The following is a 20871-nucleotide window of genomic DNA, read 5'->3' as shown; positions in this document are numbered from 1 at the left end:
TGTATGAACCGAAAGAAATAGTTTGTCCTTCTAAAGTAATTTGAAATATTTGCATTTTGTTTTCTTCTTTAAATCTGTCCAAAAATAATTGATAGTTCATCACTTCTTGAATTTGTTGGATCTTGATACAGTTATTGACACTATCATATGATTTTATTTTATCAGTCACATCGATAAGTGCTCTTAAACAAATTTCTCACTCACCTTACCATTCCAATTATACACGTTATCTTTGATGTGTCTTCTTTTTGTCTAGCTGAAGGACCCCCTCTTTAGCCACCTTATCGAAGCATATATCCAACAAATCATTTTCATTATCCTCATCGGACATGTCATTGCCCAACACATTGCCTTAATAATTAATTAATCAAAAAAGTATCTATTTGGAAATTATAATTGAATTCTATTGTAACAGTTGTATGAGATAAAATTTGATTTTAACAGCATAAATGACTTAACTATAAGATAACTAAAGCAACGATTTGAGTCTCTTAACTCTTTTTGGGAGTCCATTTCTTTCCCATGTATTATACTCCCTCCGTCCCATTTTATATGTCATTCCTTTTTGTAAATAGCTGAACCACAATATTTGTCATTTTATAAAATTTATGCATAAATTATCATATTTTGCCTATTATACCCTTGATAGAATAGTTAATTAATCTTGTCATTTATTAATAAAGTTGACTTAAGAAAATATTAAATAAGGATAGAAGGGTAAAATTACATCATTTCTTAATGCAAATGCAAAGTAAAAATATGACATATAAAATGGGACGGGGGAGTAATATTTAGTACCCATTATTATTCATATAGTATATTTATCTTCTTCTTTTTTCAGTGTTCTTATTCTTTTATTATTATTAAATAAATTGTATTTAGCAAATAAATTTCACTCAAAGAAGTTGGCTTATGAATCTCATTTTGTCAAATGAGCTTTATAAATTGCATTCATCAGTGAGATTTTATCACTTTCACCAATCACCAAGTGCACAAAACAGTTTTGGTTTTTTAGGATAGGTTCAAAATAGTCTCTTAAATATGCATAAAATAATTTTGATTCTTTGAGTTTGTTAAAATTAACACTTTTAGTTTTTGATAAATGATTAATAATTTATGATTGTTAGATTTGACGAAAACAATGAAGAAAAATAAGAAGGTTTGACCATAGATATTAAGAAAGTATCTAAAATATGCAGCATAAAAAACATATTAGAGTATTTTCTGCAAAGTCTTTGTTGTGTGTGTAAGGGTGGACATGATATGGTATATACCGAACTATCATATTATATCAAAAAAATTAATATCATGGTTTTGATATTATGGTATTTAATTTGGTATGACATATGGTATACATTTTAATTTTTTTGGTATTCGATACGGTATTTGGTATTTAGAAATAATATATCAAAATATATATATATATATATATATATATATATATATATATATATATATATATATATATTAATTATTATTATTATTATTATTATTATTAAAATACTAACAGATATGCAACCTAGTCTTAGTATAACTAGCCCGTTTGGCCATAGATTTCCCAAATAACATTTGGGGAAAATTTGGCAAATAGTGTTTGTCCATACAATTTGCCATTATTTGGCAAATATTTTTGACAAATATCCCAAATTCCCAAATACTAGTTTTTTCTAGTATTTGGGCCAAATCTCATTATTTGGGATCTTTTGAAAATTGAAATTTTACCCCAAACTTTTGTCTTTTACAAAAACACCCTCTATAGTAGTTGTTTGTGTCGTATTACATAATTTTTCACGTGAACACCAAAGTAGTGATGAAATATTCAGTGAATATTAAATGATGATATGCTTGTTGATGAAAATGATGAACAATCGGCTCAGGGTAACAAAGTCATGTGTTTTGTCTACTTCACGATGTATGGAATGATGCTTGTTGCACTCACTCCAAACTACCACATTGCTCTAGTGTCATGGACACTATTTGTTATTGTTGCAACGAAGATTCAATTGACTTGTAATACAAACTTATGGTTAGTTTTGATGGTTTTTAAAACTTATGGGTATAAATCATATTTTTCTAAAAAAGTGAAATATATTTCCCAAATACTATGGCCAAACACATGGTGAAATTTCACCCAAATAATATTTGCCAAGAATATTTAGAAATCTATGGCCAAACGCTAGCTAAATGTTTAGAAGTTGAAACTTTGACTACTCTATTTTAATTGAAATGTAATTTATTAACAAAAGGAGTTGTTTGTACTTTATTTTGAATATATATTTCTACATGTGTAATGTGTTAGTATGATACAATTGGGACTTTTTTTTAAATTATCGAAGTCATAATACTCTATTATATGAGTATATATTAGTCAAAATTGAACAAATTATGGCTAACGATTTATCATAGTATACCGAAATCGAACTTTAAAATACCAAACTAAATTGGTATGATAATGATATAATGTTTTAAAAATCGAATACCAAAATTACGATATCGAAACTTTAAAATATCATACCATACCATGCCCACCCCTAATTGTGTGCTTATAAAAAGATTAAATTTTATCTTTTTAAGTGTCTTTTTTAAGATTTCAAACATTGCAGTAAGCAGAAGCGTAACACTACTTTGATATTATTATATAAACTTATCAAATTTTATTATTCTAATTTTATATTATATTTTTTTTATTGAAAATTCTCATTATTGATATTTTTACTTCATAAGCTATAAATACAACAAAATTTCCTTGAAAAGAAATTGTTAGAAAAAATTAATTATAAAATAATAATTAATGGCTTTGCATCTAAAATAAACTAAAAATATAATCTTTTAATAAAAATGTATATTACGATATTTATTTTTTAAAACGAAACATTAGATTATCTGTTTGGCTTTAGGCTCCTAATATTGGACCAAAATTGTTAATCAACATATGGACGAATCTAAGGTGACGATTGAAAGTCAAGAGGGGGGGGGGTGAATTGAAATTCCCTTCAGTCGACTTCCTACTCTGGTCAATCGACTCACCTGCACGTTAGTAAAACAGATAAACAATAATAATAACTTGCAGTAAGTAAATAACACAGAGTGTCTTTATATAGGTTCGGATCACCGATGTGGTGCCTAGTCCAGTCTCCTTGGGTTACAAGGGTTTCCTTAAGAGCTTGTTGAGAACTTGGGTGTTACAGAATGTTACGATTAAGATCCCCGTCTGATATGCAAATCAGATCTTCTTCTTAGACACAACCTCTACCTGTATAACCTACACTCAGATCTTCTTTCTCTTTTCTTTTCAATTGTTCACTCAAGGGTGTACAAAGTTTTATGAAAGATAAAAGAAGATTATAATATAAGTTCAAATGAAGTGCATACTTCACTCCTAAGTCTGAGAGGGTATTTATATGAACAAACTTGTGCTCTTGTAAGGACAACCCAAGGGAGTTATAATTTAATCAAGAATTTGAGGAATCCCTTGATTGAGGCGATTTGCTCATTCATGTCCATATCAGATATGTGCATGGTAAATCGCATTCTTTCCTTCTTGATAGATATGACTCGATTATATGCTTGGCTGGAGAATTCATCTTGACTTTTGGCTTTGATCTGCTTTCCTTTCTTCTCTTGACAACTTGGTTCTATTCTTGGCTTGCTTAATGATTTCTTGAATCCTTTGATTATGCCCTTCCTTTTTTTTGTAGAGTTGGAAGGATCAGAACATATCTCATTCCATGTTTGTATTATCTCATTCCATATTTATATTGTTCTACTTAATCCTTTTCTTATTGGATCTCCATGCCTTCTTGATTTGTAGGCTGTTCGATTTCCTTCCTTTTTGATTTTCTGCGAGTAGATTATGAGTTAGCTTGTCATTATTCAGAATATCATAAGTTAACAACGATGAATTGAACACATATTACACTTGTTATAATTAAGATGTTTTAAATTTAAATACACATGAAATTTAAGATCTAAATATTAGTTAATTAAGATTTAAAAATAATAATATTTATATAAAATTTATCTTTATTTAAAAGTTATATAGTAATTTAAAAAATCATATTAAATACTACTAATTAATCTAACATAATACTCCCTCTTTTTAGATTTACTTGTCAAATTTTTCTATTTTTACTTGTCATTTTTGACAAACCAAGAAAGTACAAAAAAAAAAAAATTCTATTATATTCTCAATTTATTAACTTTGTATTCATATCTTTAAAAAATATAGTGAGTAAATATGTTTGAAATCTATCAATTACTAAGTGTAAAATAATAAATTTATTATATTAATTATTATTTTATTAATAGATATGTCAAGTTAAAATTGAACAAGTAATCCGAACGAAGTGAAATATAAAAGAATATTTTAAAAAGATTATATGATGGAGGATAATATCAATGATAATGGCGGTCGAAATATGTGGTATCCGATGGTGTCAAATAAAAGTACTCTTTCTGTTCCAATTTACTTAGTTATTAAGAAAATAATAATTAATATAATAAGTTTATCATTTTATTCCTATTAATTGATAAAATATTAAAATTAATTTACTCATTAAAGGGAGGTTCTACCTTTTTCAAAAACATTAACTCTCTAAATAAATTGAGGGTATAATATGTAAAAAAAATATATTTGTTCTATTCTTAATTACTTGACCACTTTTGAATTGACACACATAATAAGAAAACAATAATTGATATAGTGAGTTTGCTATTGTACCCATAATAATTATGAAGTTGATGAATTAAAAACTTAAGATTTTCAAGAAGTTCTACATTTTTCAAAGTAATTAATTGATGATATAATAGGTAAAAAAAAATTGTTCTTTCTTGATTTGTCAAAATGGGCAAGAAATTAGGAACAACTAAAAAAAGAAAAATAGACAAGTAATTAGAGACAGAGAGAGAATTATCTTTTCTTGAAAAATGACAAATAAAAAGGGACAAGTAAAATGTCAAAATTGGACAAGTTAAAGAGGACAGAGGGAGTAGTAAACAGTAGTGATTGATAGTGAGTGTTAGTGATGCCCGCTAATAACTATGATAGATAAATCATTCAAGTTGTGGTTTAGTGGTCAATGAAGTGGTTGAGAATTATGAAGTTTTGAGTTTAATTTTTACGTGGAGACAAAAAATATTTGGTAATTCTTCATATTTATCCTAGTCATAGTGGATAAAGTTATTTGATACTTGTTTGCCGATGGAAAGTGATATATATTGCGTGAAATTAGTCAAGATGCACGAAATCTAAAATTTGTTGGGTTCGAAAGTAATTGAGGTACATGCGGAAGCTTACAATTGCAAATCATATGGTTGACAAATCAGACGACAAATAAAAGCATACTAAAGATATTTATTAATATGATTTGGTCAAGCGACTTACATATTGAAAACTGATATTAAAAAATAACATAAATATGTTTAGGAGAAAATCTCTCATATTCTATTGTGTTTTGATATGAAAATATGAATCTTCAATTTATTTATAGAATTTCATATTTTTCCTCTAAAGAAAGAATAAACCAAATATGAAAGAAAAATATATTTTTCATTCATAAAAAGTAAAAAACATTTATGGTAATGCTTTGTTTTTTCTTTTAAGAAAAAATAAAATTCAAATAAAGTAAGAAAATCAGGGCAAAATCCTAACAAAATTACGATGGATAAAGACAAAAAATAAATTATCCAAATTGTGCTCATGGCTCAAGTGTTCCAAACAACTTAAGAAACACATGAATGTTTTGTTAAACTAAATTCTAGTTTTGAGAGATGAAGAAAATTTGTACTACACTTTGGTTACAATTTTTTGTTGTAATTATAGTTGCTAAGAGAATACCAACAACATTGGATGGACCATTTAAGCCACTAACTCATAGATTTGATCCTTTATTGCATAAAGGAAGTGATGATTTGCCAATGGATCATCCAAGGCTTAAGAGGAATGTAACTTCATTTTTTCCAGAACAAATTGCTCTTGCTTTGTCAACTTCTTCATCTTCAATGTGGATTTCTTGGATCACTGGTATATCATCTTGTTACTCTTCTATATTTTGTGTTTTTTTGAAGAAAAATATTGGGTGTGGGGGTAAGGGCTTACGTAAGGTAAAATGAAAAACTGAAAGTTCAGTTAATCAATCAACTGAGTTATTGAGATTTCCATTTTATGTTTAATTTTGTTTCTTTGAGTAGCTACTTTTTTGAAGAAAAATAATATCTAGCTCTTAAATCTTGTTCACATCACTTCATTGCTAGTGGCCAGTGCAGATCCAGTGTTTTAAGCTAGTAATTTTTGCTCATAGCATGTATACTTATTATTCCTTTCAAACAAAATTTGTTTGAATGATTTGATTTTGCACAGAGTTTAAGAAAGTATTAGTGTGGAAAGTTAGAATTAAAGAGTTACAAAAAAGGTAAAGAGACCATCTTTTTTGATGTCATTAAAAGGAAAAGTCGGACAAACAAATTAAGATCAAGATAGTAAAATAACTTGAGATTACTAATTTGCTATATAAACTTCAAATCATAGGGGAATATTCCCAGATCAAGGAACAATGTATACAAATTCGAATAGTATCTTAGGGGAATATTCCAAGATCAAGGAATTGTACACAAATTCAGATATCACTATTTTCACTTAGATGGATTTAATTGGTCAAATTTCAAAGTACTCAGGGGTCGTTGTTTGATAGGGTGTATAAGAATAATACTAAATATAATGTATTAGTAATGTTTGTATTAGTTATGCTTGCACTAATTATGCTGAGATTATTTCTTATGCATTGTTTGGTTTGGTGTGTTATAAATAACATGCATTGCATAATTTTTCAAAGGAATATATTTATTTACAAATATACCCTCCACAATTATGGTGGAAAAGATATAAAATAAAAAGGTTTCAAGGAGTAATTGGGTCTTTAACCATGCTAATTCATGCATTAAAGTCCCTTGCATTACTAGTAGGTGTTAGTTATATATTGATTGAAAAAGAATACTAAACAAGGTACTAGTAATACACAAAGCTATACATGCGTTATTTTGTTTGTCTTATACACTCTGTCACACGACCCCTTAATGAGTTAACCTTTAATACATTTAATAGTGTTTATGCAATCTGGTTACTTAAAGTAAATTTAAGGTAAATGTTTTGCACTAAACATGTAAGAGGGTGGATAAACTGCTAGAACCTCGAGGTGAATTTTGAATCCGCTAAACCACTTAGCCAACCTCTAGTCTTGTGTTCAGGGGATTCAAAATCTATATATTATTTCGTGCAGATGTTTTAGTTGTATTTTGTTTTAGTACTATTTTGTTCCTGTTTGTTGTTTTTGTTACTATTTATTGTCTATTGTACTTTCATTATGCCTTTTCCAAGACTGATTTTGCCTTGAGTTGTGGATGTATCGAAAACAACCTCTCTACCTCAGCACTGAGATTGAGATAAGGTTTGCGTACACTCTACCCTCTTCAGACCACACTAAGTGGTACTATACTAGGTATGTTGTTGTTGGGATTCGGATGAACACCCTCGCCCCCTCCTAGATCCTCCCTGACTGGAGCATGTACACATTTTACACTCTCATTACATACAACTTAGATTTATTAATGTTTGTTGTATGGTTGCTTTTGGCTTTTTGGTTCTGGAATGGTTGTATGCTATTTTTCCTTTTATGTTGGTTTCCTTTAGTCAAGTTTTATCATATTCTTTCCATGGGTTTTAAGAGATCTTAGATCAAGATGTATATCAATTGCATTATAGGAATTGTGTTCAAGTTGTTATAAAGTAGTTTGTGATTGCTTTTAGGTGAAGCTCAGATTGGTCTAAATGTGACTCCACACGATCCGAAAACAGTGGCAAGTGAGGTATGGTATGGGAAGGAAAGTGGGAAGTACACAGTGAAGCAAAATGGAGCTTCCGTCGTTTATAGTCAATTGTATCCATTTGAAGGACTATGGAACTACACTTCTGGCATCATTCATCATGTGAAGATTGATGGTAAGGTTATCTGCATCGAGTCGCTTCATATGTTCCCTTGGCTCACTTGTCTTCTTTTTCTGTTTTCCTGATTCAAACTGACATCCATGTCGATGAAAGGAACACATTTTTGCAAATGTTTTCATTATTCTTAATTCTGTTAGTATAGTGGAAGCTGAATATATGTATACATGGTACTGGTTGCCTCTGAATTACGAGTCTTTGACGTGTAGGATTAACAAAATGATGTATATGTTGCAATGAAGTAATTTCTTTTCTTCTGTAGGTCTTGAACCTGAAACAAAGTATTACTACAAGTGTGGTGATAGTTCTTTAGCAGCAATGAGTGATGAACTTGAATTTGAGACCTTTCCATTGCCTGCACCTAACAAGTATCCACGACGAATAGCAGTTGTTGGTGACTTAGGTCTTACAAGCAATACAACCACAACAATTGATCATCTCATAATGAATGATCCTTCCATGATATTGATGGTTGGAGATTTAACTTACGCGAATCAATACCTTACCACTGGTGGTAAAGGAGCTTCATGCTATTCTTGTCAGTTTCCAGATGCACCAATAAGAGAAACATTTCAACCTCGATGGGATGGATGGGGAAGGTCATCTATTCTTTTCCTCACATAACTAATCTCCTTAGTCTTTTAAAACTTTTTAGCTCTATGCAATTGTCTGTTTCAGGTGTGAGGTTCATGTTGATGCTAGTTACACTATTCACCGAGTTTTTGTCAAATAGACACATTGTGGTTATGAACCACAATCTGCTAAACATCATATTATATATGCCTATGAGACAGAAAAATGAACTGTTAGAAAATGGAAAAGAAGCTTAAAAGCTTCGGAGAAGAAGTTTGAATTGAATAAACTGGAGTTTCAGGTTTATGGAGCCGTTAATCTCAAGAGTTCCAATGATGGTTATCGAAGGAAACCATGAGATCGAACCTCAAGCAGCAGGGCTCACATTCCAATCGTATTTGACAAGATATTCTGTTCCTTCAAAGGAATCTGGCTCTAATAGTAACCTTTACTACTCTTTTAATGCCGGAGGAATCCATTTCATCATGCTAGGAGCCTACGTTGACTATAATCAGACGAGTAAGTCATTAAATTGCTTAATTCACTGCGTGTTAACTTCTAATATTTGAGGTATACTTGCATAAAGAAAGATAATGCTGCAAATATGTGAGCTTATTGCCTACTGATCTTACTAAATTCTGTATTTTTTTAAAAACTGATATCAGGTGCTCAGTATTCTTGGCTTCAGCATGATCTGGAAAAAGTAGATCGTGGCGTGACTCCTTGGCTGGTGGCTGCATGGCATTCTCCTTGGTACAATAGCTATTCATCGCACTACCAAGAATTTGAGTGCATGAGGCAGGAAATGGAAGAAATGCTATATACATATCGCGTTGATATAGTTTTCTCCGGTCATGTAAGTTGAAATATACTCCTAATCCTGGCTATTAATGATTGAGAAAATTTCAATTAGGACTTATCTCAGGTACATGCATATGAGCGAATGAATCGAGTCTACAACTATACTTTGGATCCATGTGGTCCTGTTTACATAACAGTCGGAGATGGTGGTAATATTGAGAAAGTCGACGCTGATCATGCAGATGATCCTGGTAAATGTCCTTCACCAGGTGACAACATTCCAGAATTTGGAGGTGTATGTCACATGAACTTTAGCAGTGGACCTGCCAAAGGAAAATTTTGCTGGGATAGACAACCAGAATGGAGTGCATATAGAGAGAGCAGCTTCGGGGCACGGGATACTGGAGGTATAAAGCCAGAGCTTCAACTGTATTACTTACTTTTCTTATTCTAGAGGCAGTGATTGAAAGGAAACATATGCAACAAAAAAAAGTCATCGCGTTGATTGTGTATCAACTTGCTTAGGTGTTTTATCATCTGATCCATAGACATGTCGACACTCTTAACTTAGTCCTTCGTCTTTATTACCATTATCATCGATCTTTATTTTTCGTTCAACACTCTCTTCTTCTCCATTCATACTGATGCAGATGGTAAATTCAACTCATGCGTTGTGGACTTGGCACCGCAATCAGGATATTTATCGTAAAAACAGTCATGGTGATCAAATATACATAGTAGGACAACCTCATACTTGCTCTGTTGACTCAAAGGTACCCTTTCATCTACCTCAAAGGTGATTATATATGGACATTCTCTTTTTCAACTATGGATTTACTCAAAGGTGATATACTAATAAAGTGAAGTAGTTATGGAGTCTATTGAACAGTTAGAGTTTGACGGTTAAAATACCCTATTATTACTAGCTATGTTGCTCGGACTCTCCAAAACTACTTCTTTCATTCTAAGACTAACTTCAGACAAGATGAAAGTTTTCTTGCAAATCTGCTTTATGGCCTATATAAGAAACTGTGATCGTTACGTTGCATCTATATCTTCACATGATTCTCTTGAAAAGATAAAAGAGAGACAATGATCTAAATGATTAACTATCAGTTCTACACCATGTAACCAACCATCTATAGCTAGCTCTATTTTTCGTGTTTATCATATCTTTAGTACACAAGTCTGAAATCTCAATCATCAAGTTGTTGCTGTGTCATAGTAGTCACTAGAACTATGTTCAGTTAGTAACTGTTGTTGCAACCATTTATAGCTAGCTTTATTTTTTGCGATATCATATCTTTAGTACACGAGTCACAAATCTCTTGTTGTTGTCTCTCTTTCTTGTTCTAACAACTGTGTTATTGCATTGATACTGAAGACAGGATAGCAGGTTGAGTCCATCAATACCAGTGGCGTTGGAACATTGAAGCTGCACGAGTATCCTATTTGTTACATAATTTTCCTCATTGGCAACCATTGAGTACTCATCAATTGGAAGTTGTGACTAAATTGCTTAAACTAGAGTTATCATGCTACTGAGATTACATATGATGCTGTTGTTAGCAGCAGCGAATTCCTATATGCAGCCTTTGTAATGTGTTTTTGGTAAACAATTGTCATTATGACCCCCTCCTCACTCTTCTCTCTATTTATCATGATTATAAATTTATTTTGAAACCTGTTGTTTGCCATGAGAATATAGCAAGTAAATGTATAGTAATGGAAATAACAATGGGTGAATCACAAATGCCCGTCTAGCTCAGTTGGTAGAGCGCAAGGCTCTTAACCTTGTGGTCGTGGGTTCGAGCCCCACGGTGGGCGTGTTAAACATATCAATTTTTTGTTGGTTAAACATATGTTTCAATCCCATGTAATACAACAATTCACATTTCTCATGAATCAGTGTTTTATATAGATACTCGACTCAAGTAAAACCATATCAAAATTAGATATATAACTGAAGAGTGAAACTATGAAATCATGAAAATCACATACTCCATGATATTCATGCTTTAATAATCCTTGAGAAAACCTTGTCATAAATTTTATAGCATGTCTAGATTACTATATTGTTCTTTATATAAAAAAAATGAGTAATTTCCCTAGATAGTCACCCATATTTGGGAAATTATCTAGTAATATCACTTATGTTTGTTTTAGGACTACAATATCACCCAACTTTACATATTTTCCTCAAAATACACTTGACACAAAAAAAACATCATCTCTACTAATGGGATGCCATGTCACATTATTCTTTTTTTATTATTAATACTTTTTTAAAATTTATTTAGACAACCCATATATGATACTAGTAAAAAAAAATTACATAGCGCCAAAATTTTCTACCCCAGTTCTGGGGGATTCGGAGGCAAATCCAAATATGAATAATTGTCTATTAGTGTCGTGAATTAATAATTTAGAATTTCAGTAGACATATAAAAACTTCAGTTAAAAAATAATTCATCTGACTTTCGAGATTTAAATTTCTTTACCGAAATTAAAAGAGAAAATAAATAAATATATATATATATATATCATTGAAAATTAAAAGGAAAAGTTTTATAGAGGGGAGGAGAAAATCATTGTAGCTCTATGTGGGAGCATGGACGGAGCTAAGACTTTGATTATGAATTCGATCAAACTTAATAATTTTGATTCAAATTTCAATTTTATAATTAAAATTCATTAAATATATATAAATAATTAAATTTTTAAGTTTAATATTTTGAAAAATTAAATTAAATTATGATTCGGATGTGTGATTGAGAATAAAGTGTCTATGTGTGTTTTATGTTTTTGTGGCATAAAGTATATTTTAATTAATCTGATCTGGACGTAAACTTGGATAATTGTAACAGATATTAGAAAAAAAATCTCCATATAGGTGAAGACAAAAATAAAATATATATAATTTTTATTAGGTAGTTTGTTTTTATACACATAGCATTTATAGCCGGATACTTATAAAGTCTCAATTAGGTTAATACAAAAATAATTAATTATCTTAATCCAGATAATTTTAGCAATATATTTTTAAAAAAAATGAATTTGTCTCTGAATCCCCCAGAACTAGGGTTCAAAATATTGGCGCTATGTAATTTTTTTTTATTGGGTATAATATATGGGTTGTCAAATAAAATTTAAAAAATTATTAATAATAAAAAAGGAATAATGTGACATGGCATTCCATTAGGAGAGAGATGATTTTTTTTTGTGTCAAGTATATTTTGAGGAAAATATGTAAAGTTGGATGATATTGTAGTCCTAAAACAAACATAAGTGATATTACTAGGTAATTTCCCAAACATGGATGACTATTTAGGGAAATTACTCTAAAAAAAATACCCAAGTTTGTAGAGAGCTGTATTTAAATTGAGCAATTTATTTAATTGTTATTAAAAAAATATGCACATTATATTGTAACACCATGTCTAGTAATTTTATTAATACAAGAATGGATAAGCATATTTGAGAACTCCTGCTTTCTTATTTGTAGAGACAAACTAAGAATTGTTTTACCCTCAGAGAGCATAGCTCTGATCAAATGGTAAGAGCCGGACAAATGAAATATAGGTTTAAGAGGAGAGAGTTAGAGGAGCGGATCAATTATCCATCGAATATAGAACTGCCAGCAGGCCTCGGGGATTTCTCGATTACCAAAGACAAGAAATATCAACAAAAGAGATAACACAAAAATGTACTGTCCTAGAACTTCACTCCCCTTCCAAGGGAGACTAAACTTCATATTTCAACTATATTGTATGTCTACATTAGCATTGTTTTTAATTCTATCCTACCCTCTGACCACCCCCTCCATACACCCTTAACCATCCAGTCATGACCAAATTGAAAATGTGATAATTAGGCATGGCTTTTCATGTCTTGTAAGAGAATTCATTCTTGAACTCCTTCTCAAGTTGTTCCCTAGTTTCTGTCTTTGCAGCCAACACAACATCATCAAGGAAACCTCTCTGAGGAAATTCTTTGGGTACCAGACTTCGATAAATCTCAAACTGTTCATCGGCTTCTTTCTTCTTGTCCAACAAACTGTAGACTATTCCCTGTCACCAAGTACCAAACACAGTAAGATTCAAGAACAAAGATATATGGGGTTGACTGCCCCAGCATTAAGCTTTTAGAAAACATGCATCATCACATGAATAGGAATTAATTACACTCGAGAGCAAATCTTGCTGCATATGCATGACACATGGTTATTGCTTAACCATGCATCTGCCTTTCCTCACTATGCAATAAACTTGCTTTGCCATCTTTTTGCCATCCATTTAATTACTAAAATCTTTTGTTGCCTGAGACCATGTTTATCAGTGACTTAGAATCTAATCCAGAGTATATCAAGCATTGCATAGAGTACATATTAAACAGCATTTTATCACCATTCTTCTCAGTATTAGTGTATTACCAAATCTCATAATATGTGAACCTTGGTTCAATCTCCAACCTTGATCAAATTACAAGATCAATTATCAAAAGCTCTAAAGTATTACAGTGGGCCACTCGAGTATACAAGGATGCACGAACATTTAGCCAGAAGTTTATGCTGATTAACAGAGCTACAATTTGCTTATTCTTAACATATCCTTTTCAAAAGCTTACAATTCAAGAACAACTGAAGCTTATAAAGTAATATGCTGTGGAAAAAACAGAACACAAATACCTGGCACAGATAAGGCCTGAAGTCTCTCGGGTTCTCTTGGACAAGAAGTTTAAACTTCTGTAAGGCCTCTTCTAACTCACCCTGCAAGACATGAATGAATGTAAGAGAGGAGAACTAGGCTGAACATTTTTTTATTCTTCCCTTTTTAAAATAGACAGGCGAGAACTAGCTGGAACTGGGTCCTCTAACCATCAAAACATTGACCATGAGGATGAGAATTGGTGTTATCATGACCTTCACTGACAAAAACAACCTCTTTAACTTAGAAAAGGCAACATGCTCGGACAACCTATTACCCGCAAAACAAGACCATCATGCAAGTGGCCAGACTTTCACCATTTACCCAACTACACTGCCTCTCTTCCAATCTGTACATCAATGTTACATCAGACTCTAGGGATATCCAATAGAATCATTATAAAGCAAACAAGGTAGACATCTCTGTTACACTTAATGCATTGACTTAGGCACAAATGTTACAGCAGACAAGCTACAAAACATATGCTAATAGTGGAAGGATATCATGATTTACATGGCCCCTCATGAGAGTTGAGTAACTCTTTTTGATGTAACAGATAAATGTCACACTAAAGAAATCAGATTTAGCAGGTGTACTTCAAGCCATTACCTTAACAACATGCATTTGTGCGACTAATATTTTTATGTTTCTTTCCTCATTGACTCTTTTTTCCTGGCGAGCAACTTCTAGAGCATCATTTAGCATCTCAAATACAGCGGGACCTTCAAAGTTTTTGTGCATCACCATAGCTAAACCCTGGAACAATTCAATAGATAAGCTTAATAAGCAAAGGCTTATAATAATTGAGAAGGGATGTTTCTACTTCTAATGAAATGTTCATAGCAAGCATAACAAGTTACTAGTGGCAAACGAAAGAAAATGGGTCAAGCAAACATAAGCAAAATATTCGAACTCATTGCCTAAAATTGCATGCCCATTCAATTATAGATGTGAAGAGAAAATAGTGAAGAAATCAGAAACAGCATGACACCTGTTCTTTGTTGTCTGGACTCCTCCTTGATCTGGACATACCAGTGACAAACAGGTAGGACATAGTGGTGATTCGAAATACACAAAAGACTACCTAAAATTTGACCACTATTTCTGACACACATCATACTCATATCCAGGATGCATCAAATTGATTAGTGTCATCACTTAATACAGATACATTATTGATTTTGATTACTTACAAAGTTCACCGCTTAGATATATATGTTTGCACTTAAATTATTCTCCTCCTCCACGCTGAAAATTTGTAGCTATCCTTCAAAGAATTGATTCTTCATTCCAATAGGAATGGTATTTGAAAATGACATAACTGAACTCAAAATATTCTCGTCTCAGATTGGCATCCACTGCAAGTATATAACTGAATAGCCTAAAGTTATACAAGAAACAACAATTTGAAGGCATAGTAAACCCTAAGGATCCAAAGTTAGATAACACTATAGATTAACTGACAAATGTAGAACTGCTCCCCTCAAGGAAGCTTGATCTGTATTTTAATAACAATGCGTCAAAGCTTACCTTATATGAAACATCATGATAGACTTCATACAAGTGCACAATTCTAAAACAATTCATCATGTGTTTCTTGAGCATTGATTTTTCATTACACCAGGTAGTACCCCTAGTGTTCAGAAAGAGCATGGTTAGCACCGCCAGTAAAGCCAACGGGCTTCTGGAGCAATGATTCCTTATCAGTCCTCAGTTTATCAAGGACAAAGTCCACTAAATACCACATCAATGGGAACCAATTATTGCCACATCCATAGAACAAGAAGTCAACAAAGGTGACTTGAAAAATTCAACAGAGAGACAGGATTTTCAGCTATTGCATGGTTACCCATTTGAAAACAGCTTTTTACACAAACTTTACCAAATTTCTTGGGCTTCAAATGTAGTTACTGGTGAATTTTACAAATTCAGATAAGAACAAAAACTGGATTTTTTCTTGAGTCATGTAAAACAGTCTAGACCAAGGCACTTAGACCTGCATTTTTTAGTCATGTAAAACTGTATAGACCAAGGCATTCCAGCCAGCTACATGATCCTTCTTCTCAGTGTTTACAGAATATCAATTCACAATAATGCATTGCTCAATTACGATCTGGATAACTAATGATATGGTGACTGTCACTATGCCATTGACTTGATAAAGAAAATGGATATCATATCCAACATCTATCATGAGAGAGCAGAAACTTTCACATAATTTAGATTCGAGAATCCATGTTCAACCTTCAAACCATAAGATAGATATCCAAATAAGTACTAGGTTATTGACATTCTCCATTGCGAATTTGACAGTCACAAAATATCACAACTAAACGAATCATTGACTCGAGTCAAACCAGCATACATCACAACAAACAATAAGAAAAGGAATAAAAAAACACATAGTGGTTGTTAGGTCTGCCATTCAGTGTCTTAAGGCACAAAGTTCTACACAACAAGATATTTACATGACCTCTAGTGTTTTTTCACTCAACAATGTTTTATAAGCACATCCAATATCATTAACAACAACCATTAACAAGAATTACTCAAAAGTTAAGACAAATATTATCTAATCCTCCTCAACTCACACATGGTGTTAATGCAATATAAACGAGTGTATAAACACACACACCAAAAAAAGAAAGCATCTAAGGATATCTCAATAGAAATTCCATTAAAACACAACAGGGTTTAGGAACCATACATGCAATGCTCTAAGCAAGAGAGGCTTCTGCTTCAAAATCTCCTTAAACAACCTCTTAGCCTTACTTAACTGCCCCATCATCTCATAACAAAGAGCCTCCAAAAGCCTCCACTCCATTTCTGTAGGCTGAACCTCAATCAACTTCTCCACATACTTCAAAGCCTCTTTAGTCTTCCCTTTCCTCATCTTCACATTAACAATAGTCTTCAAAGCATGAACATCTTTCGGATTCTTCTCCAACAACTTCATACACATCACTTCTTCCTCACTATCTCCTTCTTGGGTCTCAACAACACTACTTCCTTGAACTGGTTGTGGCAATGAGAATACACGTTTAGCCCTTATACCCATAAACAAGAATGACCCAACAAGTAAAAAAACAATCTTTTCACTGAAAAACTTGGAAATTACTTTCTGGGGTTTCCAAGAACAGGTTAAAATAGCTGAATTTTGGGATTTGGAAGCTGCTTGGAGCTTGGGGTAAAGAGTAGTCAGGGTTTTGGGACTGTAAAGGGGAGGAAGAAAAAGGGTTTTGAGGGAAATGGGGTGAACAACATTCGAGTTGTGATTGAGGGTTGATGAGTGTAGGCAAAGTGGGATTTTAGTGGCAATTGAAGAAACCATTTTAGCAAGTAGCACTGTAGAGAAGTAGCTGCTTAGAAGAAGAACATCAAAAATGGAAGGTTAGTCCATCTGAAAGTTGTGCTCAAATAAGTCCTGGTTTTCTCTTATAAACCTTCAATGGGTTTAAGGGAATATAATCGATTGATGCTAAGGTACTCTTCTCAAATTTGGGGCTAGGTGGGTTGATTTGATTCCATTTTTTTGCAAAAAATAGTCGATGAGTACGTTTCAATAAATAAATTAAGGAAATTAGCAATATTCTTTATTTATTATTATTTATAATATATAACAATATAATAAATCTGTAATATATATTAAATTAAGCTTTAGAGAACATAAGAGACATGAAATGTGCTTCTAGATATATATGAATGGAACACTGGAAGGATTTTGCGGAAGAAACAAATATATCGACGTTATGCTAGATTATCAAAAGAAAATTGATTATCTATCTCAAGTTATTTAAGTTCGTATTTAATGTATGTTAAAGTAAAATTCTTTTTTTAGACCGCACGATATTTTGTAAAACTTACAAATTATTGAATGAGGAAGACCCGCTATGAAGGGCATTAGGATTCAGTTGATTATTCCATACTTTATCGTATCGATATCTCCCTTATAATGTTGTGAAGTATGTCTACGGTTAAAGTTATTTTCTATTCATTTTCATATTTCTTATGTCTATTAGTGACGTGATGTCCATGGTCACATCTGGACTGAGATTATTGGAGCGTTGTAGTTAATTGACGCGATGTCCATGGTCACATCTGAACTGAGATTATGATGATTACTTCCCGCTGTGAAGAAAGGGTACTCGTTACGAGTGGCGACAGTTACTTTTTCCCTCGAGGGAGATGCAGAGTCTCTCATGGCTTTAGAGACAATAACTGAGTTAATACCAATAGTGGGGTCCTTAGTAGTTAATGTGGAGAGGGAAGCGTATTTTTGTTGGGGGAATCCATTCCTTTTGCAGAAGACGCATTTTCTTCAGGTGTGGACCATCCTCATAAATGTTTTTGCCTTTTTTTGAGTTCAAGGTACTTGAGCTCTTTATTATTGCTACTTTGTTGTTGTTTTCCGATTCTATCCATTGTTTACGTTTACCTAAGATTCATTAGTAGAATACTTAAATGAGCAAGTACAGTGGTTAGAATTTGTTGGAGAGGGTTGCAGAATTTACCTGACTTGGCATCGAATAATTTTACCTGTGACTATGTGTTCTCTTCCCTCTAGACCAATTCACCCGCACCCAGTACATAATGTTCCTTCTCCTTCGTACAATACCTCATGAAGGTGGCTGTCAATTTTAATCATTTTTACCAGTACGCCTATTGGGACTTGGATGCATATTCTTGCATAACGTGCTCTAGTGTGGCGGAAGTGCAAGTGCCAATTTTTAGGAGTGCACCTAATTTCCTACCAATCTTTTCAAGTATGATTCTATCATAGAACTCAGTTGGTAATTGGGAAAGTTTAATCCAAATGGCATTGTGAGAAATGGTAGACTCTTATGCGACGAAGTTTGGTTCTATTTCCTTACCGATGGGAAGTTTTCCAATATGAACCTTAGTCACTCTTGTAGTGCTCTCTGCATGTTTTCGAGCAAACTGAATTTTGCTATGAAAATATCACATCCCAGGTCGATTAGAGTCGGTCCTTTGGTGGGTTTCCATCGTTCAGTGAGCTTATTTTTTAGGTATTGGTGTGATACTTTTTTTTCTCTATCGGCTTGATGGTCACTGTCATATTTTCACAAGAGGTAGATTCTTGCCTTTTCCTCCCCTGATAGAGAGATTTAGTCGCTTGGGTCGACCCCCACTGAGGGAGATTTGTTCTTTGGCTTGGTCCAAATAAATTTTATTCAGACCCTTATTTTTGTCTTGTAAGATTTCCTTAGAGAATTTTTTGATGGGAGGAGGGTCTTTCTCCGTGGCTATTTGGTCGTCCGGTGGCTGTGGTGGCTCAGGAGAAAGTATCAGAGGGTGGATTTATGTTTGGGGTTGGGGCATTGGTAGTTCTAAGGAGGGGTCTTCTTTCCTAAATATAAAGAACATATCAATTTTAAACAACAAAATTAAGCGGCATATCAAACCCTTTTCTCAAGAAACTATTTTGATATTAATATACTTAAAATAAATTGATTCAAATAGTCTCTATAACTTCTGATTTTAGTTTTACTTGACACTATACAGAGTTTTAGATAGAAAATGTCTATAAAAGATAATATATTTAGTAATAAACTAATAAAATATAGTTAATTTTGTTGAAAGTAGGGAAAAGATTATTTTTTTCTTGAAATATTAATTGAGAGATTTTTTACCACATGAAAAAATTAGGGCAAACTACATAAATCTCACTACTTTAGATCCTAATTACTAGGATTTTCGATAGTTTTTATATTACTTTCTATATTATTTTTTGCATTTGGATACATATTTCATGATTCGTCAGACGCATGTATCCATCAAATTTAATAGGCGAGATACGTTATTTATTACTTTTGCATTAAAGGGTGTAACTTATTTTCTTAATTAAAGGAGTTAATAATGAGTAATTAACAACCAAAATAGATTTAGAGGATCCTTTCGTATCAACTCTTATCAATTTTCCTAAAATATCGAAATCATAAAGCATAGTAATTCTAAAATTGTAAACTTCATCTTCTTCATCAATTACTTCCTTTGTATCTTCAAGTTTCGAGTTTTTTTTCTTTTTCAAATGGCCAATAACATGAGCGTCGTTGGATTTGGCAACTTCGGAAATCGTATCTACGACGGAGAAACCGCCTGGATCGCGGAGGCGATTAGAAAGTCGGAAGGCCCAATTGATATATTTGGTACATAATTGAGATATGATTATATGTATCTAGTTTTTATGAGTGTGTCTGATTATGTATGTATGTATCTTCATGAACCAAACATGTACGTTAGACTCCATCGCGCATTGTTGCACTAAACGTGTGTATATGAGTTTAGTTGTATATCTGATATGTTAATTCAAGTTTAGCATAATTCTGCCATTTTAATTGGGTCGTTTCTATACTTAGATCTATTTTTGGTTTGGATGTTGACGGATGAAGATTTAAACCCTGCAATCATTCAAAAATAGTTAATGAAAACAAACGAATAAAAAGTGCTTAAATTGAAAAATTATTGTTAATGTGAAATACTTTTAACAAGAATCATACTATTTTGTAAATTGTCAGCCATTAAAATGGTTTGGAGAAAGAAAAAAATCAAACAAATTAAACCCTAAAATTGAACTTTAAAAAAATTGGAACTCTGACTCAGATACTTGAAAGTGATGAAGTATACGATACATTAAAATAGGCAAACATGATCATTACCCTCCTGAACTTGAAGCTTTTTATTCAGTGTACACCTAAACTATATTTCGTTATAATTACCCCTGAACTTGTTTATTCTTCCATCACGTACACATGTATGGTCCGACCACTCCAATCG

The 20871-nt window shown here is 32.4% G+C and overlaps 2 protein-coding genes and 1 non-coding gene across 3 annotated transcripts; 2 read left to right on the top strand and 1 right to left on the bottom strand.

Annotated features, from left to right (window-relative positions):
• The first annotated feature begins 5745 nt into the window (after positions 1–5745).
• LOC125812648 (purple acid phosphatase 23-like) lies at positions 5746–10778 on the top strand. The gene is given in 9 exon segments (XM_049492139.1): positions 5746–6022; positions 7802–7993; positions 8259–8595; positions 8871–9088; positions 9235–9425; positions 9495–9758; positions 9760–9777; positions 10021–10143; positions 10755–10778. Coding segments are annotated over 9 exon segments (1605 nt in total). The 5' UTR covers positions 5746–5769; the 3' UTR covers positions 10764–10778.
• A 346-nt stretch (positions 10779–11124) lies between these two features.
• Positions 11125–11197, top strand: TRNAK-CUU (transfer RNA lysine (anticodon CUU)). The gene has a single exon. It is a non-coding gene; the product is annotated as a tRNA-Lys (tRNA).
• A 2029-nt stretch (positions 11198–13226) lies between these two features.
• LOC125812647 (protein SLOW GREEN 1, chloroplastic-like) lies at positions 13227–17409 on the bottom strand. Its single transcript, XM_049492138.1, has 4 exons — positions 16784–17409; positions 14686–14832; positions 14058–14138; positions 13227–13440 (listed from the first exon to the last, which is right to left on the bottom strand). The coding sequence occupies exons 1-4, from the start codon at positions 17405–17407 to the stop codon at positions 13255–13257; spliced, it is 1038 nt and encodes a 345-aa protein (XP_049348095.1). The 5' UTR covers positions 17408–17409; the 3' UTR covers positions 13227–13254.
• Positions 17410–20871: the final 3462 nt, after the last annotated feature.

This window comes from Solanum verrucosum, unplaced genomic scaffold, assembly GCF_900185275.1.
Source record: "Solanum verrucosum unplaced genomic scaffold, falcon-dt-bn FXZP01000275.1, whole genome shotgun sequence".
NCBI classification, from domain to species: domain Eukaryota; kingdom Viridiplantae; phylum Streptophyta; class Magnoliopsida; order Solanales; family Solanaceae; genus Solanum; species Solanum verrucosum.
The sequence above is the reverse complement of the archived record's forward strand: the minus strand, read 5'-3'. Positions and strand labels throughout refer to the sequence as shown.

Excerpts from the sequence above, each read along its gene's own strand:
- LOC125812647 (XM_049492138.1), bottom strand. The coding sequence starts at position 17,407 with ATGGTTTCTTCAATTGCCACTAAAATCCCACTTTGCCTACACTCATCA. Across the intron at positions 14,833-16,783 it reads TCTTGCTTAGAGCATTGCAT|GGTTTAGCTATGGTGATGCA; the intron begins GTATGGTTCCTA and ends GAATTGTTCCAG. Across the intron at positions 13,441-14,057 it reads TCAGGCCTTATCTGTGCCAG|GGAATAGTCTACAGTTTGTT; the intron begins GTATTTGTGTTC and ends ACTTGGTGACAG.